Source organism: Oenanthe melanoleuca, chromosome 26 (genome assembly GCF_029582105.1).
Source record: "Oenanthe melanoleuca isolate GR-GAL-2019-014 chromosome 26, OMel1.0, whole genome shotgun sequence".
Lineage (NCBI taxonomy): Eukaryota > Metazoa > Chordata > Aves > Passeriformes > Muscicapidae > Oenanthe > Oenanthe melanoleuca.
In genome coordinates this window covers 4,505,121-4,528,123 of record NC_079359.1, presented here as the reverse complement: position 1 = coordinate 4,528,123, position 23,003 = coordinate 4,505,121, and the positions used below count along the sequence as shown (strand labels likewise).

Sequence of the window (23,003 nt, the reverse complement as noted above, 5' to 3'; positions counted from 1 at the left end):
GTCCCAGTGCCCCAGCACTGGGCAATACCAGAAGACACTTAATTGAATTGTTCAACCAGAGAGAGGGAAGAAAGGAGGTTTTGGGAGTCTGATGGGCACAAACTGTCTTCAAAATGATGTGCCAGAACCTGTGGCTTTTGCTTTCCCCTTTTCCTCCTGCATCCTGGAAGGAGGCTGGGTTTCCACTCTTGTGTCAGTCCTTTGGAAATGGGAGAAGACTTGGATATTCATTCTTACCAGTCTTCAGAAGTGTCTGTTGTCATCTTTTGATGACCACCCATCATGGGAGACCCTTCCCACGTGAGCAGCCAGGTCTGCAGTGTGGGAAGAGTGCTGGAGGCAGGAGCACAGATTTTTGATCTCCCTGAGATGCCAGGTTATCTTCTGCTGGTGACCAGCCCACCACAATACTTTCTCTGGGGACAGTTTTTTCTGTCTTTCCAGCCTGCCAACATTGGAGTGAGTTCCTGTGCTCCCTGCTAGATGTTGAGGCTGGGGTATTTTGCTCTGGAAATCAGGTTTTCAAGGTCAGGTTGAGTTAAGTCTTTGCAAGTGAGGATCCTGTGTGTGTTGCTCCTCTGAGGAGTTGGTGAGTGCCTTGTCCCAGATTTTGGAGCAGGAAATGTGTGGGACTTCAGCACTGAGCCTGAGGGATTTGCCTGTGCCTGGCTGTGTTTTTATCACTGGGAGTTTCCTGCGGGTGACGGTCGCATTTGCAGAGGGCTCGTTATGTTTCCTGCTGAGCCCTTTGATCAGAGCTGCTTATCTGGGACCTCTGGCTCACCTTCACTCAGCACACGGTGGTGACATTCCAGGTGACTGTCCTGGGACCTGCTGGTGGCCCCGAGGGCCTGCAGTGCTAAGGACTTTGTGCCAGAACTTCTCCCAGAGTGACACTTGGTGACACCAGGGGTTGGGTCTGTAAGAGGCTGGGGGAAGGGTCAGGGAGCTCCATCAAGGAGAAGCATCATGGTGCCACCTCAGCAGGTTGTGTGGAGCCCCTTCCCAGGGAACTGGGTAATTCCAGGAGCCTGTGCACCCTGAGCAGTGCTGGAATCCACTCTGCTCCATCCCTCTCTGCCCACATCATCCCTGCAGGCTTCCCTGGCACGGTTAACCCCTGGGAATGGCTGCTCTGGTGATGGCCCAAAGGTCCAAAGGGGAAGCTGCTGAAGTTTGGAAATGGCTTGGTTGGAAGAGACCTTAAAGCCCCCCCCAGTGCCATGGGGAACACACCTTCCACTCTCCCAGGCTGCTCAAACCCTGTCCAACCCGGCCTTGGACACTTCAGGGATAGGGCAGCCACAGCTGGCCTGGGCACTCTGTGCCAGGGCCTCCCCACTCTCACAGGGAAGAATTTGGGCTGTTTTTTTGGCAGCTGATCTCCCCCCATGGGTTCAGTGCCTCTGAGAAAGCAGGCTGCAGAAGCTGAGGCCAGTGCTGCCTTTCAGAGCTGCCCCCATTGCCCTGTTGAGTTGGGCTGCTTGAACTGTGAATTTTAATTACACTTTGGGATCAATACGGTGGCCTTGGTAACGAGCTTATTGCTGCTGCAGAATCTGTTTACTTCAGGTTGGTGACAGCCAAAGGACTGAGGTGGCTGAGGACATGATGTTCCAGCTCCTTGAACAGGCTCCATTATAATTCGGGTGAGGCTCCTGCAGCCCTGGGAGTTGGGTGCAGCTTCCCCTTGGCTGCCCCCACAGACCTGGAGCTGGCAGCACCCAGTCCTGCCTGCCTGAGGAGCTGCCTGCACTCAGGAGCCAGGATCTGGGTGGGAGCTGCTGGAGCTGGGTTTATCTGTGTGCTGTGGGTGGAGGGGATCACTCCTCCTGGCCTTTTGCAGCCTGGAAAAGGAGGCTCCTTGGGGCTTTGCCTTCCTGAAATTTGTGTTTGAGTGTCCTTCCACATGAGGGTGAGGTTCAGCCTGTGTCTGCTGTTTTCTGCTTCTCCTCCTTTCACCTCCTGACAGGGAGCCCCAGATTTCACACATTCCTGCACTGTGGGGAGAGTTTTGCATCCAACCTGGGCATGTTTTGGAGCAAGAACATCTGGCTGATCCCTGTTGACCTTGGAGCTGTCAGCATCTTGCAGGCAGCACAGTGTCTCCTACATTAACTAAACCTTCTCCAAATATTCTGTGAGCTTGCCATCTCCACGAGGAAATCACTTTCATCCCTCCTGCCTCCTTTAAAAGAAAGGAACTTCATGGAACCACCCTGTTTGCAGGAAAAGGTTGGCTTTGCTCTGACACAAGTCAGTATCCACGAGGGTGATGTTTGTCCATCCTGGTGATGATTAATTCCTCACACTCCTGAGGTTTCTCCTGCTTTGCCTCTCACCAGATGCATCAAAATCTGAGTAGTTTCCAGGGCTGAAAATATTCTATTGTTAAATGAGGATGGGCAGCTCTAGTGGAAATACCAGTGTGAGAAGCTTTGGGAGTCAGGGCAGGGGGAGGATGGATTTCCAGATTTCCTGAACAGGCTGCTCCTGTTTCCATGCTGATCCTGTGGGGTGTTTTCTTTTAAAGCAGTGACATAGGGATGGAGGATCAGCTAAGGGTCCCTGAGAGTTGCTGGAGCCTCTCCTGAGTGGGATTTGCTCTTTTGGTTTTTTGAAAGACCAGTAGAAGTCTTGGAATGCTGAGACTCTCCAAGGCAGTTTGGGGGGAGAAGAGGAAGCAGGTGGGGCACCCAGAGTGCCAAGGGGAGTGATTCTTCCCCCAAAACACAGGGGCTGCTTTAGGATTACAGAGCAGAAGTTTGGGAATCTCAATTTGGGTTTTTTTGTGGCAAACCTTCCCTTCAGACCATGAGGTGTTGCTGAACGAGCTGCTTGACAGTGCTTCCAAGTGTTCCCTTGGTCTCATACAACTGTGCTTGGAGAGGCATTTTCTAATTAGTTTAAAAATTGATGCTAATTAAAGCTGATTCCCTTTCAGCTCTGACACACAAACACATTTCCATGGGCTCCCAGCTCTGCCAGCTGGCCTGTTGGAGGCCAGCAGTCCTCAGATTGCCCCATAAGCTGCTGGAAGTGATTTAACCCACAGTGTTGGAATAGGGGCATGGTTTGGGTTGGAAGGGTCCTTAAAGCTCTCCCAGTTCCTCCCTCTGCCATGGCTCCCAAGCCCCATCCATCCTGTCCCTGGACACTTCCAGGGATGGGGCAGCTGCTCTGGGATGTGCCAGGGCCTCCCCACCCTCCCTGGAACAATTCCTTCCCAGTATCCCATCCATCCCTGCCCTCTGGCAGTGGAAGCCATCCCCTTGTCCTGGCAAGGACATGACCTTGTCTTGCCTTCCAGTTCTTCCAGTGTGGTAACCCCAATTAACACTGATTTTCCTCCTGCCAGAGGCTGGCTGAGCACTGGGGATGAACAAAGGTGAGAAATCCAGGATGGCTTTGGACCAGTTGCTGTTTGCCCATTCATGGGGATTATGGGGTTAACCCATGCCTGGAGTTCACTGCCCTGAGGGATCCCAGACATTGGACTTTTGCTGTTCCTGCCAGGAAGGAGATATCCCTGTGTTCCAGGAGATATCCCTGTGTTCCAGGAGATCCTGCTCCATCAGAGCCAGGCCCAAGCCTTTGCCTCCTTTCCTGCAGTCCAAGGACTGGATGCCTCCTTATCTGCTCATGGGAGCTTTCCCTCTGCTCCTGCTGGAGCACACCTTTGACCTCCAGGTGTTTATGAGGGAGGATTTATCCCCAGTTACTATTTAACACTCAAAACCACATTTCTTTTATTGAATCCTCCTTCTGTTTATTTTTCCTTTAACTGGCATTTGCAGTGATTCCCATCATGACTGAAATCTTGTGGTGATTTCCAGCCTATTAACCTTTAGAATCAGTCTCTTTATTTCCTGGTGGGTTTTTTTTTTTGTCTGCTGAGTTTTGGGATTCATGTGGAAGTCCTTAATTCTCCTCTTGGACTCACACAAACTTGGCTTTTTTTTTTTTTTTTTTTTTTTTTTTTCCCCTGAGTGCTTTACCCAACCAGCCTTTCCCTGGCAGTGGTGGATGGAGGTTGGGGTCAGGGCTTGGCTAATTTGTTTTGCCAGAACCTCTGTGCCCTTTTATTTTTTCACTGGGAGCAGTGTAAAGGTTTCCAGGTGGAGATTTGGCTGGGATTCCTGTTTGGGTAGTTGGTGGGGAGAGTGCCAGGCAGGTCTGTGCCTCTGGGGAGAACAGCCTGCCCTGTGAACCCTCTAGGAGTGAGGTACAGAGCCAGGAGCACCAAATTCACAGAGCACCACCCTGGGGAAGCTCTCCCAGCTGCAATGTCTGAATGGAGCACTTGGGGTTTCTTCTAAAAGTTGTGGTAACCACCAGGAGAAAGTTCTCCTCTTGAAGGGCCACACCTAGAGCAGAAGCAGGTCCTTTTTCCTGGGGGTTGTTTCACTTCCAGCTCTCACAGGGCTGTGGTGCTCAGGCTGTGGAGGACCAGGAGATGCTTGCTGTGGCATGGTGGGGTGCAGGAGGGGGAAAATCCCCCACCCTCCCCTGGCCATGGGCTCTGGCTGGGGATTCATTTGCTGCTGGGAGGATTTGAGCTGGGAATCTGGTGGTTCTTCATTGGCAATAGCCTCATGTGAGTTTGTGCAGCCCTTTGCCATCCAGGTTTGCACTGCCATGTGTGACCAGAGTTTGGAGGTGGGAAAACGGGATGGTTTGAGTTACAGAGCCAAATCACCTCCAAACCCCCCCTGCCCTGTGGTTGGGGATGAGGATGGTGAGTTGTCAGGGTGGGAGTCTTGCTGATCCTAATTCCCCATCCTCTTCTCCAATTACCTTTTTTTTCCCCTTTCCCTCCACCCTTAAGGGGTGCTGTGATCCAGAAACACCCTTCCAGGCTGGGTAACCTCACAGGAAAAGAACCCTAAAACCATCCTGTCAGCCTTGCTGATTCCCACCCAACAATCCATGTCCTGTAGGACTGTGGAGCAGGAGCTGTCCCCCTGTGTGTCCCCTGCTTCCAGCCTCATGTCTAGACACTGTCCTGTGGGAACAGGGGCTGGCTCTCCCAGCCTGGAAGCAGAGCAGAGGGGGCCTGAGGACAGGGCAGCCAAGTCCTCTAAACAAACCCAGCACCCTGGCATGGCCACAGTGGGAATGGGGCCAGCTCCAGGGGCCAGCACAGGGACAGGCACTGGGAGCACTGGGAACCTGCAGCTGGCGGGTTTGGGATGGCCTCAGGGCAACAAATGTGGCAACAGCTCTTTTCTCCTGGGTCAGGAAGCTCAGGATCCCCTGCAGGATCTGGCTGAAAACAGCATGGAAGGGTTCTGTCCCTTCCCTGAGGAGGTGGCTCAAGCAAAGCTGCTCCTCTCTTCTTTTTGACCTGGAATGAAGGAGAACACTGACTTTTTTATTATCTGATTATCTGACTTTTTTCCCCTCTGCTGATGGGGCTGAAGGGCCTCATTCCCTCTGCCCTCCCTGGATGCTGTGGTGAGTTACTTCTGCAAGTCAGTGGATTAAAACAACTTGTTCTTTAGAAATGCCCAACCCAGCTCCTCCAGGAAAAACCAGCAGCTCTCTGTCCTTCTGCAGGTAAGGAATCCTTGCAGACTGAAACCTGAAGGTTCCCATCTCCAGGTGGGCAAAACCCAACCCTGCTCTGAGCTGCTGCTCCTGTCTCATGTGGGAGCAGGGCTGGTGAGGAGGAGGATGCTGTTTGAGCTGTAAAACATTCCTTGTCTGGCTGAATTTCCAAGAATGACAAAGAAATGATGAACTTAAAAGACAGGCCAGGCAGGGCTGCCTTGGCAGCAGGGCATCCAGCAGTGCCCTCCCAGCCTCTGCCAGGGAGTTTTTGTTTGGGAGAACATATTAAATAAGGGGAGCTGGCTGCACTGAATAGTCCTGATCCCTGCTGCTGGTTTTCTGCAGCCAAAGTCAAGGTCCCAGGACTCTGGATCCTTCCAGGCTTTCTCCTGGGAGGACAGAAATGGTTGCAGAGACTCTTCTGCTTTAGAGTTGGTTGTGTGCTGTAGGAACGTGCTCTCCTCCCATTTTTCTGTTTCTGCCTGGGCAACTGTGCTGTGTCCTCACATCCAAGGATGTCAGACTCAGAAGTCTGGAGGGTTTTAGATGGTTCATTGCTTCCTGCTTATCTTGGAACCTGCTTCTGTCCCCCCTCCACTTACCCAGGACAGAAGTGGCTGGGAGGACTTTCCCTGGCTCTGTGTGTGCTGATGCTCACGTTGTCCCTAATAATAAATAGTAATAATAATAAAAAAATGCCTGCTGAAGCAAACCTGGGGTGCTAGGAATAGAGCCTGGAGCTGCTTCCCAGCCTGTGTCCTTTCCCCTGTGGAGCCTGTGCATTGATGAGCCATGTCAGCTGTGAGCTGGTGGATGCTTTCCAAAATCTCTGTTCCTTCCACAACCTGCTCCTGTGCTCCCCCAAGGCTGCATGGGATGCAGTCAGGGATGTGCAGCACAACAAAGGAGCTTAAGCAGCCTCTCTGGAGCTGTTCTGGGAATGGAAGGTATTAAAATGAAAAGTGGGATTGTCCTGAGTGAGAGGGACATGCTGGGTTCATCTGTGCCTGGGGTAAATCCAGCTGCACCTACAACTCCCTGTCCCTGGAGTCAGGGAGTGGAATTTTCTTATTCTGTCAGCTCCAAAAACTGCTCTCCTGGCTGACCACTGGGAAAGTGCTTGGAATCAGCCAAGGAGGATGGCACACCCTGCAGTCATGAGCTGCCAGTTTGGTGGGATGGTACCAACCCAGACAGACCTGTAATCTGTTTGCCTTCCCTGTGTCGTAATAATTAAACAAATGAGGCTGTGTGTGCTGGGGACACTTGAGCTGCTGGGTTTGGCACTGCCCCACCACTGTTCTCACTGGATTTATCCTTAGAACCTGCAGAGGAGCTTGTTCAGGCTGCTCTTCCAGCTGCCTGGTGGTTTGGGATGCTCTGGGCAGTGTCACCAAATAGGATGGACAGTGCTCCCTCAGCTCCAGCCCTGGGAAGGATGGTTTGAGCTGAACATGAGCAGCTGTTGTTGGGAAATGTCAGATCTGCCTGGGAATGGGCACAGTGGCAGTGGATTTCCCAAGGGGAGAAAATGTCCTGCTGGCTTGGCTGCTGTGACCAGGAGCAGGCAGTGCCCAGTGATGCTCTGGAAGAACTTGGCAGGAGATGGTGGATCCTGCTGTTTTCCTGCAGAGCATACCCCAAATCCCTGCTGTTTTCCTGCAGAGCATACCCCAAATCCCTGCTGTTTTCCTGCAGAGCATACCCCAAATCCCTGCTGTTTTCCTGCAGAGCATACCCCAAATCCCTGCTGTTTTCCTGCAGAGCATACCCCAAATCCCTGCTGTTTTCCTGCAGAGCATAGCCCAAATCCCTTCTGTTCCAAGTGAGGAGCTGCTCATTTGGCCCCTTCAGTCTCCAGCCCTGTCTCTTCCTTCTCCAGGGCAGTGATGCTAAAAACCCCTGGCTTCATTCCTGTGCAGGGAAATGGGTGCTGCCTTGTTTTCCCTCTTTATCCACGAATTTCTGGGATGAAAAAATATTTTCCTTGTTCTCCACCCGGCTGGAAAAGCCGCTTCCATCAGGACAAAGTTCGGGATGCGATTCGTGACCGTGCTGCTGGGCAGCCCCAGAGCTGTGCCCTGGCTGGGAATGCTGCTCATTCCAATTGCCATGACAGGCAGAGGGATTAGGAGATTTTCTCAGTCTCCTTAATGCAGCTGGAGTGCACGTGGAGGGCTCTGGTCACGCACTGTGCTGCAGAGCCTGCCGGAGCTCCGGCTCCCGCCCCGCCGAGGACTCTGCGGTAACGTCCGGGCTCGGGCTGGGGGTCTCCTGCTGCCTTGGGTTTGGGTGCTCTTGGTGGTGTTTGATGATAATTTTAGCCAGGGCAGATTTTGCTAAGCTGGGGAGTTCAGCTGAGCCCTGGTAAAGCCACGGCAGGGATTACTGGGGGTAATTCAGCACTTGGTTTGTTCAGCGCTTGCTTTTTCTCTCCCCTTGCATTCAATCCCCTCGTTCCAGTGTTGCTAAACCTGCTGTTTCTCTTGCAGAGTGGGGTTTTACCTCAGAGCTGGCTCAGCACTCACAGCTGGAGCCCTGAAGGGGAGGTGGATTGTGGTTTTTGGATGTTGAGGGACTGGGGAGTGCAGCATCCCTCCATCCCTGTCTTTTCCAGTGCACCCCAGAGGAGCTTTGCTCCATGAGACCATGCAGGGAATTGCCCTGTCCTGGAACTCACACATCCTGGGTGCTGTGAGCCCTGGGCTGGAGCACTGTCCCTTATGTTCTTTCCCTCCTGGGTCACCTCTTCCCTGGAAACCTTTCCCTGAGATACAGAAAATTCCTCAGCTAGCACTTTAAGCTGTTTTAATGCCAGCAGCTGTTTTGTGGGGAATGTTTTTTATACTCTCTGGTTTGATGAGCTGCCAGAGGAAGAGCTTGATGTGGAGGCATGGAAATCTTGTGTCCTGAAATTGCTAATACTTTTTTCTCCTTGGAAGTGCCCATGAGCAATACACCAGCATGGAATTAGCACAAACCTATCCCAGGCTTTGTGAGGAAGATTGATCCCAGCAATAGACCTTGAACAAATTCCAGTAACATCACTAGTTGGGAAACCTGCCAGCTCCTGCCACATACCCTGAGCCCAGTGTTGGTACCTGCCTGGAAGTGCTTCTGCCCCTTTTATCCCTAGAACTAACTTTCCTGTGGGGATGGGGGTTGTGGTGGCCTCCAGATCCTCCCTCTGCTCTCCCATGGGGATGGAGGTTTCAGTGCCCTCTGAATCCTCCCTCTGATTTCCAATGGGGATGAGGGTTGTGGTCTCTTCCACAACTTCCTTCTGCTCTCCTGTGGGGATGGAGGTTGTGGTGCCCTCTGAATCCTCCCTCTGCACCAAATGACCTCAAACAATTGCAAAACCAAACCTTCTATCTCCATTTATTATTCCCATTCCTTCCACTAATACAAACTAAAGTAGTTTGCATAGTTTGCATCAGAATCCAACTGGAGTCTGCTGGGAAGTCTGGTTGCTGAAGCAGGTACTGGGCTGTGACATCTGTGATGTGTCCAGGATGGAGGAGCTGGCTGGAAACCTTGCAGCAGCAGCACCCACAGGAATGCCTGGGATGCTTGGCTGGGTGTGGTGATGGATCTGCTCTGTGTCAGTCAGTTCCTGGAAGGGATGCTGGAGTCCCACATCATCCCTCCTGCCCTCCCTTGGAGTGACCCATGGGTTTCATGTCCCTTGTCCCTTCCCTAGTGGAATACCATGCTGCTTTTGGCCCATCTCTTGGGATTCTGTAGAATTATGGCTGCTTTTTCCAGCCCAGAAAGCTGTACTGGTGCTGCAGGCACCCAGCTCCAGCCTGTGCAGATTGCTCTGTTCTGGAATGGATAATTTCAACTAAATAGTTCCATTCTTCTCCCCTCTGAAGGCTGTTTCCTCCATCAAAGCTTTCAGGAGCTTTTGGGATAGCTGTGGCACAGAAAGCCCCTCCTTGAGGCCACTCTGAGCTGTCTCCTTCCATCATCTTGATTTCTCCAGGACTCCTCTCAAGGTCTCTGGTGTCTCAGGGATGCTTTGTTAATCCCACTCCCTGCCATGACGTCTCATCCCTGTTAAATGGCCAAATTAAATCCTGCAGAGACGTGATCTGAGGGCAGGGGCCGTGCTGGGGCTCTTTGTCAGGATCTGCCACAGGGAGGGGGCTGCAGGCTGCATGTGCTGGTGCTGTCCCTAATTCCCTTTCACTCCTGCCTTTCCCTGGCAGGAGCAGCAATAGGGCCCTTTGCTGGCTGCTCACTCGGGGTGAGCACAGCAGCTCAGCAGTTTTGGGTTACTGTTCCTCTCTTTTTGGCCCAACACAGTTAAATTTGATGATCTGGTGGAAGGTGCTGGAGCTGTGAGTTGCCTCTGGCTGAGAGAAATGGCTGTTTTAGAGGTTCTCTTCCAATGGAAACATCTTGTCCTGCAGAGGAGGCTGAAAGCCAATGCAATGTCAACTTCTTTTTGTTGAAATGTTCTCTCTTGCTGAGGTTTTATCCTGTGCTTTTCATGTCAGTTTTGGAAGGATGTGTGGTGTTTTTAACACTGTGGGATGCTCTGCTCCTGGGGAAGAGCCTGGAAGCACCAGGGATCTGTTGGGACCACCTCAGCTTTCTTGCTGCTGCATTTTTGGGCAGAAATCTGCCTGGATTGGTTGGGGCAGGGGCTCTGCCTCCACATGGGATGTGGGTTGTACAAGGAGTGTTAATTCCTGAAGGAGCCTTAGGGAGCTGGGAATGGGTTAAAGGGGATGTTTCAGGGTGCTCTTTTCATCTTCAGGTGTTGTGTCAAATCTACAGGGTGACAAAAACCTGGTGGCAGTTGTTCAGGCAGAGGAAGGGATTTAATTTTTGGCACCGTGTATTTGGTGGCGTTAATTTTTGTGGACTGAAGGGAGCTGTGGGTCCCTTTAGCTTGGGGAGGTGTCGTGCCCTAAGGATCACCTCCTGATTTAGCACATTTTTCCTTTGCTGGCAGCAAATCCAGTTTGCAGATGACATGCAGGAGTTCACCAAGTTCCCCACCAAGACGGGCCGTCGGTCCCTGTCCCGCTCCATCTCCCAGTCTTCCACTGACAGCTACAGCTCTGGTAGGTGCCAGCTCCTTGTTCTTGATTGCTCCTCTCAAACCCTGCTGCACTGAATTGCTGCTCACTCCCTGTGGCTGGGTTTGTGCTGTCTGTACTTGGATGCTGAGGAAATGATTCCAGGTATTGCCAAAGATCAGGCATTGATTGCCAGTTGATAATCCTGTTACCTCTGGGTTGTTTTAGAGAGAAAGAGTGCAAAATTCCTTCAGGGCGTTGGCTTTCCTTAGGAGGGTGGTAATTTGAGCCATGAGTGAAAGCTGAGAAGGGAAACAGAGCAGAAACCTGAAGGGTAGGAGGTTCCTGGATTCATAACCTGGCATAACACTCATTCCTCTTTTGGTCTAGCTGCCTCATATACAGACAGCTCTGATGATGAGGTGTCCCCTCGAGAGAAACAACAAACCAACTCCAAGGGCAGCAGCAATTTCTGTGTGAAGAACATCAAACAGGCAGAGTTTGGGCGCCGGGAGATTGAGATCGCCGAGCAAGGTACAGAGTGCAGTGAGGGACATCTGGGGCGTGGGGCAGGTGCTGGAGACCAGGAGCTGGGGACTGGCAATTCCCACTCCTGCTGCAGCCTTGGATATCCTGTTTTCACCCCAAATCAGTTAGGGAAGAGTGAGATGTGCCAGCAACTGTTGATGGTGTGTCCCATCCATTTTCTAGCAGGAGCTCTTGCAGGGTTTAATGTTTTGCTGACTTTGGATCGACAAGGATTTTATAGCATGAAAGCTGAAAATCCCAACCCTTTCCTCTGGGGGGTGGTAGGAAGCTGAATTACCATTTCCAATGAGATGATTGGGTAACTCTCCTTTCCTTTTAGAAGGGGAAGATAATCCAGGCACATTTAGAGCAGCTCTTCTGAGATGTGGCAGCTCTGTTTTCAAGTTCAGGTGCTTTACCTGCTGCTGCAGGGCTGGTGACTATCCTTGGGTGCCTTCCCCAAGCAGTGCCAGTCCCAGACCCTTCCCTCCCTCTCTCCTTGTCTCTTGGTCAAGTGACAAACAGTACTGATGTTTTGGTTGTATTTTGCCCAAACCTGCCAGGCCAGGGCTGAGGAGTTGTCTCCCTGCCTGTGTAATAATACAGCAGAAAATTTGGGGCTGGAGGTATCCTGGGAGGCCCTGAGAAGAGAGGAGCTGTGGCAGAGAGGGGACCCTGCAGACTGAGCCAGCATTAAAACCTCTTTTCCTTTTGCAGACATGTCTGCTCTGATTTCGCTCAGGAAACGAGCCCAGGGGGAGAAGCCTTTGGCTGGAGCGAAGATTGTGGGCTGTACCCACATCACAGCACAGACTGCAGTGAGTGGCTGCTTACCTGGGGAGCCTGGGGTGGGACACCAGCTCTTCCCTGGGGAAGAAAGTTCCTTGTCTCATTGGAATAGGAGAAGGCACATTCAGTAGGGTCTGGAAGTGTTTTGGAAAGATTGTGCTGTTGGCATTTCCCCAGGGCAGCGTTTGGTTCCTGTGCCCATCACTGCTGCCCTGTGCTGGGGGCATTGCTGACCCCTGGGGCTCTGCTGACCCTGGGTTATCCCTGGCTGGGTTATCTCTGATCCCTGGGGCATTGCTGACCCCTGGGGCTCTGCTGACCCTGGGTTATCCCTGGCTGGGTTATCTCTGATCCCTGGGGCATTGCTGATCCCAGGCCATCCCTGACCTCCTGGGACATCCCTGACTGAGTTATCCCTGACCCCGAGGGCATCTCTGTTCCCCGGGGCATTGTTGACACCCTGGACATCCCTGACCCCCGGGTTTGTCCCTGAGCCCCGGTTTGTCCCTGAGCCCGGCTGTCCCTGTGTCCCCAGGTGCTGATCGAGACGCTGTGTGCCCTGGGGGCGCAGTGCCGCTGGTCTGCCTGCAACATCTACTCCACCCAGAACGAAGTGGCCGCCGCCTTGGCAGAGGCGGGTGAGTGCTGAGTGCGGCGGGCGGAGCCCTCCCAGCCCCTCCTACTGCCGGGCCTCACCCGGGGAACTTCCTACTTGATTTCTGTTTATTTCCTTTTATATTTATGTATTCTTTATTCTATATTTATAGGATTTTTTATAACATAACATATAACGTACCATATAACACAACGTATAACATGATATAACATAATATATATGTTTATGTTGTAAAATTATAATTTATATTTAGAAATATTTTATACTAGGTATGTATAAACATGTATACGTTTGCATTGTAAGATTATTAAATTATAATTCATATTTCCAAACATTTTATGCTAGGTATGTGTGCATTGACATAAAATATACAATATAAACATGCATGTATAGGTATTTATAAAATGCTTGTAGCTGTTTTATATGGAATATTAAAAATATAAAATATAAGTGAATAAAATGAACAGGAATATATATATAAATTTATAAAAACATAAAATATATTTTAAGTTTTTATTTGACCATATTTTAATTCTATTTTATTTATTTTTATCTGTTTATTGTTAGTACTATTGCTTTCTTATTATTTATTATTACTTTGGGTTATATTATTTATTTGTTTGAGGTTTTTTTAATTTTAATTTTCTATTTCTGTTTTAGGGAATTAATATTTTTGGGAAATGTCTTCTAGGGAGGGATGGACAGGTGTGATCGTGCTGTGGGCTGTGGTGTGATCTCTGCATGGCCCCTTGGCTCTTGTGCCCGTGTGTTTCTGGAGCTGGCCAAGCAGGAGAGAGCTCTGCCAAGCCCAGCAGACTCCAAGGGTGCTCCTGTTCTTCCAGGTGTTGCTGTGTTTGCCTGGAAAGGGGAGTCAGAGGATGATTTCTGGTGGTGCATTGACCGCTGTGTCAACGTGGATGGCTGGCAGGCCAACATGGTAAGGAGCCTTCTCCAGCCCTTCCTCTTCCTCCCTTTCCCCCTGGGGCTGTTCCTGGCAGCCTGCTTGGCCCAAAAGAGTCTCTGACCCCCATTAAAGGGGGTGAGCTGGGAGCAGCAGGGACGTCAGGAGCTGCAGAGATGGTGTCCTGAGCTGGCACATCCCAAAGGCCAGGGGACAGCTCCTGGTGGAGTTGCCACGAGCCAAGAAATGGGACCTGTTCCCCCTGCAGGAGCTGCCCCAGCCACTCCTGTCTGAGCACAGCCCTCCCAAAGCTGGGATCATAGTGGGGACCTTTCCCTTGTCCAAGCCAATGTCCCCCCTTGGTGCATGGGCTGTGCTCACCAGGGATGTGTCTGTGCTCTGACCTCCCACAGCCTCTCCTCTCCCATTTGCTTTCTGGGCATGAATGTTGTGGCATGCTGAGCTCAGCCTGGTTAGTGCTGCTTGTGGTCACCTTTCCAGGCTGCAGAGCAATAGCAGAGGCAGGAATCCTGTTAGGATCCAGCAGCTGCACACAGGGGTAAGGAATCCCAGTGTTTTGGGGGAGACCCTGAGTTGCAGGCACCTAGGGGAACTCAGGAGTCCTGGCCCCCAATCCTCTGCCCAAACAGCCCCTCCAGCAGTGCCTGAAGATGCTTCTCCAAATCATTTTCCCCATCCTGTCCTCAGCCAGTGCATTTCCCAGTGGGAGGCCTGACTGCTGCCTGTTCTTCCTTGCCTGCTCTCTAGATCCTGGATGATGGTGGGGACCTGACCCACTGGGTTTATAAGAAATACCCCAGTGTGTTCAAGAAGATCCGAGGGATTGTGGAGGAGAGCGTGACCGGCGTGCACAGGTGGGAGCTGTGGGCTGGCAGATCCAGAGACCTCAGGGAGTTGCTGTGTGTGCTCTGACCTGCCTCTGCCCTCTCCCAGGCTGTACCAGCTCTCCAAGGCTGGGAAGCTCTGTGTCCCAGCCATGAATGTGAACGACTCTGTCACCAAGCAGAAGTTTGATAACCTGTATTGCTGCCGGGAATCCATCCTGGATGGGTGAGTTCAGCTCTGGCACTTCCACACGGGTGGGTTTGGCTCTGGCTGCTCTTAAGCAGAGATCAGGCTCTGCTGCTTTGACCTGGTCTTGGGCTTGACTGATCCCAACACAGGTGTCTCTCTGTCCCCCAGCCTGAAGAGGACCACGGATGTGATGTTTGGAGGGAAGCAGGTGGTGGTTTGTGGTTATGGGGAGGTGAGTTCTGTGAGCTGTGCTGGCCTCTCCCAAGCTCAGCATCCTGCAATTCCCTGTGCAAAGGCCCCTCTCCCTTGCTATAAGGAGTAGATCCAACCTGGTGAGCAATAACCAGGGAAATCTTGCTGGAATCTGCTGGGAGGATGGAGATCAAGGATCAGATTTCCCAGTTTGCTGCAGATGAACTGGGCTGCACAGCCCACAGTTGCTGGGAGCACTGGCCTGAGTTATAACTACCCACGGGTACTCCCATCTGCTGTCCCTGGCCCAGGTTCAGCATCCAGCCTGGCTGTCACTGAGCAGGGCAGGCAGCTTCTCCCTGGGAGTAATGCTCTGGCAGAGGGAAATTGTATAATGAATTTGTAACTGATTCTACTGATTCTATTCCCAGCTGGAGCTGGGAGCTGCCACTTTCCCTCCATCTGTGCATGTCCATGTGGGTGTTTATCTTCCAGCACTGTGCAGGGACTGGCAGGAGCTGCAGAGACTTCCCAGCAGGAATTTGCTCCCTAATTCATTTAGGCACCAGTGGAGCCCAGCTTTGCTCAACCAAGAGACTGTGCTGGCTCTCACTGAATGCTCTGGGCTGGTGCCTGATTCTCCAGGCAGGAGTTGTGCTGATGTTGTTGTCTCCAGAGTGTTCCAAGCTTTACTGGATTTCACACCAGGAGAGTCAGAGAATCCCAGACTTCCAACCCACCTTTGGGCTGGAAGGGAACTTCAAGCCCATTGAGTTCCACCCCTTGCCACAGATAGGGACACCTTCCACTAGACCAGATTCCTCCAAGCCCCACCCAACCTTGAACACTTCCAGAGATGGGGAGGATCTCTCTGGAAATTATTTTAACCACCTTGCTGGTCACAGAATGGGGCTGAGTTGAGTTGATGCAGCAGAGCCAGGTGTTGGTGTGGGTTGGTGATATGGGGAGTTTGTTGACTTTGTTTTAATTTTCCACTGAGGAGAGGGAGTGAGTCTGAGGTGCTGCTGCAGGAACCCTGTGCTCCCTATGCTGATGTGGGCAGCATGGGATGGAGGATCTGCCCCTGAGGAGTGCAGGACAGCTCTGAAATCCTGTAGCTCAAAGGCAAGGGGGCAGTGTGTGCTCCTCTAGGCTGTCTGTAATTCCTGCTTGGAGAAAGGCTCCTGCAGTGCTCAGCTGTGAGTGTTGGGTTGGGAAAGCTCCTGCTGTGGGCATTTCCAGATGGGGCAGCCACAGCTTCTCTGGACAAGCTGTGCCAGGGTCTCACCACTCCATGGGGGAATTCCTTCCCAATATCCTGTCTAATCCTGCCCTCTGGCAGTGAGAGGGGGAGCTGGGCTTGTGGCAGTTGTGCCACTCACCCTGGTGATGTGTGCCACTACATCCTGAGCTGCTCCTGGCAGGAGTCTGGGATGAGGATTTTCCATCCTGGGATGGGTTTGGGCCGTTCAGGGCAGGGGCTGTAGCTCTGGTGTGTCTGTGTCCTGCCTCACTGGGATCCTTTTGCCTCTGCAGGTGGGGAAGGGATGCTGTGCTGCCCTGAAAGCCCTGGGAGCCATCGTGTACGTCACAGAGATCGACCCCATCTGTGCCCTCCAAGCCTGGTAAGGTGTTCCCACCTGCATGGGAGTGTCTCTCTGCTCTTCCAAACCCTGCCAGAGGCTGCAGTGAAGCCAGGGGGATTTGTGGCTCATTTTGGAGAACATGCACCTTGTTGGGTGTGATGGGAAAGGGCTCAGGCAGCTTTCAGGGATGGGGTACTGGGCAGAAAGTGTTCACTGGCTGTTTTGGGGAGGCTGCTCAAGCCTCTATGCCACACATTCCTGGCTCATCCAACATTTCCAAGACTGGGTTGGACATCCCAGCTGTTACATAGCCCTCCCCTGTGGCACTGGTGTCCCTGGAGGGGTAGAGGAGAGCGTGGGCTGCTGCCAGAGCAGTTTGGAGCTGCTGAGATCCCTCATGGCCTGGGACAGAGAAGGAACAAGCTTCTCCTCCTCATCATGGTCCCTGTTCCCCTTTCTTTGCCAGCATGGATGGATTTCGGGTGGTGAAGCTGAGCGAAGTCATCCGTCAGGTGGATGTCGTCATCACCTGCACAGGTAGGGACAGACAAGGCTGGAGCAGGCTGAGGAACATCCTTCCCTGGTGGAACCCCAAGGGAACTGGGAATGGAGGACATTTCACTGCTCTGTGCTCCTAATTTTCCACAATAGCTGGGCTCTGCCAGCATCTTTTCCCTTGGTTTGCTATCTGACCACAGTCCTGGCCCAGAGTAGAGGGACAGCTTGGCCCCGTGTTCTCAGGGTATTTTGGGATCTCCTGGAGCCTGATTGATTCATGGGAGCAAAGATGAAAGATTTGGGTACTGAACAGGCTCCCCAGGGAATGGTCATGGTCCCAGTCCTGCCAGAGCTTAAAGGTGTTTGGACAATGCTCTCAGGCACTGGGTGGAATTGTTGGGAGTGTCCTATGCAGGGTCAGGAGTTGGACTTGATGATCCTTGTGGATCCCTTCCAGCTCAGGATATTCCACAACAGCGCTGGTCCCACTTGTTCTCTGCTGTCACAGCCAAAAGTGCTCATCTGATGTTGCTCCAAGCTGAACTTCTCTGACTGGAGTTCAGGGAAGGAGAAACCAGAGGGTTTCAGTTCCCACTGCTGTGGGATCAGCTGTGCCCTCTGTGCCTGCAGGGAACAAGAACGTGGTGACCAGGGAGCACCTGGACCGGATGAAGAACAGCTGCATCGTGTGCAACATGGGCCACTCCAACACTGAGATTGACGTGGTGAGTGCTGCCAGCTCCTGCCCTGGCTGCAGCAGCCCCTTCCTGCTGCCCTGGCTGCAGCAGCCCCTTCCTGCTGCCCTGGCTGCAGCAGCCCCTTCCTGCTGCCCTGGCTGCAGCAGCCCCTTCCTGCTGCCCTGGCTGCAGCAGCCCCTTCCTGCTGCCCTGGCTGCAGCAGCCCCTTCCTGCTGCCCTGGCTGCAGCAGCCCCTTCCTGCTGCCCTGGCTGCAGCAGCCCCTTCCTGCTGCCCTGGCTGCAGCAGCCCCTTCCTGCTGCCCTGGCTGCAGCCCATGCCCCCTGCCCTGACTGCAGCCTGTCCCCCTGCCCTGACTGCAGCCCCGTCCCCCTGCCCTGACTGCAGCAGCCCCTTCCCCCTGCCCTGACTGCAGCAGCCCCTTCCCCCTGCCCTGACTGCAGCCCCTTCCCCCTGCCCTGACTGCAGCCCCTTCCCCCTGCCCTGACTGCAGCCCCTTCCCCCTGCCCTGACTGCAGCCCCTTCCCCTGCCCTGACTGCAGCCTGTCCCCCTGCCCTGACTGCAGCCTCTCTCTCCTCCTGCCCTGACTGCAGCCTCTCTCTCCTCCTGCCCTGACTGCAGCAGCCCCTTCCCCCTGCCCTGACTGCAGCAGCCCCTTCCCCCTGCCCTGACTGCAGCAGCCCATGTCCCCTGCCCTGACTGCAGCCCCTTCCCCCTGCCCTGACTGCAGCCCCTTCCCCCTGCCCTGACTGCAGCCTGTCCCCCTGCCCTGACTGCAGCCTCTCTCTCCTCCTGCCCTGACTGCAGCAGCCCCTTCCCCCTGCCCTGACTGCAGCCCATGCCCCCTGCCCTGACTGCAGCCTGTCCCCCTGCCCTGAGTCCATCCTCTCCCCTGTTGCAGACCAGCCTGCGCATGCCCGAGCTGACCTGGGAGCGGGTCCGTTCCCAAGTTGACCACGTCATCTGGCCAGATGGGAAGCGTGTGGTGCTGCTGGCTGAGGTGTGTTGAGAGCTGGGCCATGATGTTTTGGGCCTCCAAGAGGAAATCCAAAGATTTATCCAGGTGGAAAAGTGTTGGGAGGAGCTTCAGAGCTCAAAAATGTTTTTTATTATTTATTTTATGTATTTATTTCCTTTTCTTGAGGGTGGGTGTGCATATCCCACATGCAGCCACATAGGTGCTATCTGGCTCTGTTCTTTCTAGCTGGGATTCATCCCACTCAGGCAAACCCCATCTCTGCAGGGTTTCCCAGGTGCTGGGTGGCTTCTCTTCCCACAGGAGCTGTTGTGGCAGGATGAAGGACTGGCTTTTCTAGGGACCACAACATTCCCCTGCCTTGAAATGAAGGGTTAAGGTGGAAACTGGAGCAGACTTGAAATGCTTTGGTCACCGTGCTCTGGTTCTCTGTTTCCTGGTCCCTGGTGCAGGGAGGGGGTGGAGGTGGATCCCACCTGGGCACTCAGTTTGGTTTGGATTTGGGAGCGTGTCCAGCCCTGTGCTGACTCCTCCTGCTTTCTCCCAGGGCCGTCTGCTCAACCTCAGCTGCTCCACTGTCCCCACCTTCGTTCTCTCCATCACAGCCACCACGCAGGTCTGTACATGGGTGGGGCCCTGCAGGAGCCTCGGGGTGGGGCTGGTTTGGAAGGAGCTGGGAACACGCTGGGATTGGTCCTTGAGATGGCACCACTGCCAGAAATACCATTTTGTCTGGGCTGGAGTTATTGCTGGCGTGGACCCAGTGTTTTGGGTACAGCAAGTTTTGGGAGAGCTTTTAAATGAGTGGTTTCATGGCACAGATCCTGCTGGGCTGGCAGACAGGTTTCAGCTTCCCCCAGACAGGTTTGAGCCCTCCTAGGACAGACTTGAGACCCCTAGCATGGGTTTAACCTTCCCCAGCATAGGTTTAAGCCCTTCTAGCACAGATTTAAGCTCCCCCAGCATGGGTTTAAGCCCACCTAGCAAAGGTTTGAGCTTACCTCAAAGCAGGGCTTTGTTTGGGCTGGGAACATGGAGGGGACTGGTGGCACTGGGAATGTGAAGGGAATTGATGGGACTGGGAACACAGAAGGGACTGGTGGCACTGGTGCTCGTGGGGAAGGACAGCCAGGCTGGCAGTGGGATTCCCTTATCCTCACTCCTGTCAGCCCAGGTGCACAGGGAACAGGATTGTGTTTTGGACTTGGTTCCCAGCAGTGGAAGCCAGCACTTGGGGGTGCATTTTCATCTGTCCTGAAGGAATGACCCTAGGTTTTGGGTGCTGCCAGTTTCTGAGGAGCAGCCCCTCCCTTTCCATGTGCTGCAGCAGCTGGGTGGTTTCAGAGAAGAGCTGCTGACCCTGAACCATCCTCATGTTTTTTTTTTTTTTTTCCCCTGGGGTTTTGCAAACAAGCTGGGTGGCATCTCATCCCTGCTCTGTGATCCCTGCAGTGGGACAGACAGGGATGTACCTGGGGTGGGAGCCTTCCCTCAAGGCTTGTTGAAAATGGTTGCACTGTCCCTCCAGCTCCCAGATCCTTCTCTGTCTTTGTGAGCTTTGTGCTGCCTGACTGCTCCCAGCTTATCCCTGTGCTCTCCACAGGCTCTGGCTCTGATTGAGCTCTACAATGCTCCTGAGGGTCGGTACAAGCAGGACGTTTACCTGCTGCCCAAGAAGATGGGTGAGTGAAGGAACTGACTTTTCCCTGGGGAATCTGGGTGCCAGCAGTGTCAGGAGAACTCAAACCTGGCCTGGGAAATGCTTCCAGAGGGACAGTGAGCTCAAGGAACCACCAGAGGCAGTGATCTTACAAAATACGTGGGGGTTATTTGATTTATTTTTGTTAGTGTTCTGCAGTGTGGGAGGCATCCCACATCCTGCAGCCTCCCTTCCCTGGGATTTTCCATGCTCCCCTTGTGCCTTTAGGGGCACATCCAGCCCAGACTTGGGCTCAGCTCTGCTTTGGGTGATGGTGAATCGGGGGTGCTGCCCAGCCAGACCTTCCAATCATCACCTCCCCATGTGGTGGTGGGGTTGGGGCCCTCCTGATCCCATTTTCCCTGTTGCCATTCCCAGATGAGTACGTGGCCAGTTTGCACCTGCCCTCATTCGACGCCCACCTGACGGAGCTGACGGACGATCAGGCCAAATACCTGGGACTCAACAAAAATGGGCCTTTCAAACCCAACTACTACAGGTGAGAGCTGCTGGGCCAGGAGCTCCCAGCTCCCCATTGGTGTGGAGTTCTGCCTCCAGCTCTGGAGAGTCCCACAGCAGAAGGATGTGGAGCTGCTGGAGGTGCTTGGAGGGCTGGAGCCCCTCTGGGAGAGCTCAGAACCCCTTCCAGAGCCTCAGGGGACTCCAGGAGAGCTGGAGGGGGATTTTGGACAAGGGTCTGGAGTGACAGGTCAAGGGGGAATGGCTTCCACTGCCAGAGGGCAGGGTTAGGTGGGATAGTAGGAGGGAATTCCTCCCTGTGAGGGTGGGGGGGCCCTGGCACAGGGTGCCCAGAGCAGCTGTGGCTGCCCCTGGATCCCTGCAAGTGTCCAAGGCCAGGATGGACAAGGCTTGGAGCAGGCTGGGAGAATGGAAGGTGTCCCTGCCCATGGAATGAGATGGGATTTAAAGTCCCTGCCAGCCCACACCAGTCTGCATGCCCTTGCCCTGGCACAGCAGCACCTCCCATGTCCCTCACTGTCCCTTCCTTCTCTCCTAGATACTGACGGGACCATTTCCATGAAGGACCAGACCACACAAGGCAACATTTGAGAGATTATTTTTAAAAATTGTTTTTATTTTGGTTTACTTTTTTTTTTTTCCTTTTTTTTCTCTTAACCACCACCAAAACCTGTTTTTACATTTTATCTGTGATTTTAAGGTCAGGTTTTCTTTTCTCCCCCTTTTCCATGATCGCATCTGTGTCTGATCTTGCCAGACAACCTGGGATTTGCTTCTTGCTTTCATGTGGCTGAAGCTGCTGGTTCCCAGCCCTGGCTCCAGCAGGGGCTTTCCCTTTCCTGCTGTGCCAAGGGCACTTCATTCCTGCAGCAATGGTTCATTTTTGGCTTTTATTTTGTATCTTTTCCCACCTTTCCAGCCCACGTTGGTCTCAGCCGGGCTCCCTGTGGATCCGGAGATGCTCTTCTACCTTATCTTCTATTTCTTTGTGTGGATTATCTGCAACTTCTAAATTGCCTTAAAGAGCCCAGTTTTAGCTGCTAGATCCCTGCTCCGGGTGCTTCCTGGGAGCAGAGTGGCCTGCAGGACACCTGGCAAAGGGGGTGACTGTGCCCAAGCCCAGCCCAGGTCCCTGCGCTGAGGTGGCCCAGGTTTGGTGGCCACTGGCCTGGGTTTGCTGGCCACCTGGGTCCAGGGGAGTTCAGTGTTTCAGGGTGCTAATCTGAATCCGGATGGGGGTCGCTTTCCCAGCATTATCCTCATCTCTCCTAGTTTTTTTTTTTTTTTTTTTTTTTTTTTTTTGATCCAAACTGCACCTTAATTGAGTTTTAAACATTTTTTTTTCCGTTTGTTTGGTTTTTTTTTTTCTTCCTCTTTTCCTTTTTGATCCTTACAGAGATGTTTTAAAGGGTGGAGATGTTTTTAGATGTTTTAAAGAGGAAGCACTGGGGATGTGGCCACCTTCCCATCTCCCACTGGGAAGGGCTGGGTGGTGTTGAGGGTGTCTGGGGTGGGTTTTGGGGCTGTTTCACTATTTTTTTTTTGAGCTGGATGCAGAGATGAGCCTTCCCCATAGCCCAGCCTGGCCCCTCTGCTCCCTGTTGCTGTTTTCCTCCCCTCTCCCCGCGTGTCCTGGCTGCTCCCACTGCCTCCTCCATGCCCTCCCTGCTGACATTGCCCTTTCCCAGCTTGTGCTGGGGCGTGGGAAGCTCCTTCCAACCCACTGAGGTTTCTCTTCGCTTTTTTTTGTCTTCCCCAAAATCTCCTGTTCCTTTCCCCACCCAAGGGAGGGAAGGAGCTGCTGGTACTCCCCAGATTGTGGAGCTGCTCCTTCCCCCCTTTGCAGGGATCCACCTGGACAGGTCCTTCCCAGGGGTTTGCAGGTCTGGGGGTGCAAAGCTCCTTGGGGGGGCCAGGAGATGGGAGAGATGCTGAGATCATCCCCCTCTCATCCCCTCCTCACATCCTCTGACTGTTCCTCTCTCCCACCCTGCCTGATCTCCTGGACCGTCGATTTTGGGGATCACCTGCCTCGTTCCCCCGCAGATCCTGGGGATCGCCTGGGTCCCTTCCACCATCCCTGGGGACAGCTTAGCTGGGAGGATTGGGTGCATCCCCCTTCCCTGTGAGCCCCCCATTCCCACCCGTCCTGGGTGGGATCTGGGCTCGGGGGCTGTGTCTGGATAAGCCATGCTGGGGGAGCCCGGGGGCGACGGCGGCAGCGTCGGGCCGGGACCGAGAGGTTTATTTTGTATAGGAATGATTTTTAATGAATGCAATATTAATCCTTGCAGATGAGCAATAAATCATTAAAGTCTAATTAAACTATTAGGAAAAATGAAGTGCTCCTGGTTGTGGGTGGTTTATTTGGTGTCTTGGGGGACCTTGAGTTGTTTCTGAGTCCAAGGGCAGGGCTGGAA

The 23,003-nt window shown here is 53.1% G+C and overlaps 1 protein-coding gene across 2 annotated transcripts in view; it reads left to right on the top strand.

The window, feature by feature from the left end:
* Window positions 1-22,925, top strand: part of AHCYL1 (adenosylhomocysteinase like 1) — a 28,149-nt gene extending 5,224 nt beyond the window's left edge. Inside the window, exons 2-17 of one of the 2 annotated variants that reach the window (XM_056511251.1) lie at window positions 10,520-10,631; window positions 10,977-11,120; window positions 11,832-11,932; window positions 12,439-12,541; window positions 13,362-13,456; window positions 14,189-14,295; window positions 14,375-14,491; window positions 14,624-14,687; window positions 16,184-16,272; window positions 16,700-16,770; window positions 17,362-17,456; window positions 18,330-18,428; window positions 18,952-19,020; window positions 20,008-20,086; window positions 20,482-20,602; window positions 21,122-22,925. In XM_056511251.1, coding sequence (XP_056367226.1) covers window positions 10,520-10,631; window positions 10,977-11,120; window positions 11,832-11,932; window positions 12,439-12,541; window positions 13,362-13,456; window positions 14,189-14,295; window positions 14,375-14,491; window positions 14,624-14,687; window positions 16,184-16,272; window positions 16,700-16,770; window positions 17,362-17,456; window positions 18,330-18,428; window positions 18,952-19,020; window positions 20,008-20,086; window positions 20,482-20,602; window positions 21,122-21,128 — 1,473 coding nt within the window. In that variant the 3' untranslated portion in view covers window positions 21,129-22,925. Of the gene's footprint in view, window positions 1-10,519; window positions 10,632-10,976; window positions 11,121-11,831; window positions 11,933-12,438; window positions 12,542-13,361; window positions 13,457-14,188; window positions 14,296-14,374; window positions 14,492-14,623; window positions 14,688-16,183; window positions 16,273-16,699; window positions 16,771-17,361; window positions 17,457-18,329; window positions 18,429-18,951; window positions 19,021-20,007; window positions 20,087-20,481; window positions 20,607-21,121 lie in introns of those variants that run through there. The other variant, XM_056511252.1, reaches the window with a different exon arrangement.
* The last annotated feature ends 78 nt before the right edge of the window (window positions 22,926-23,003 follow it).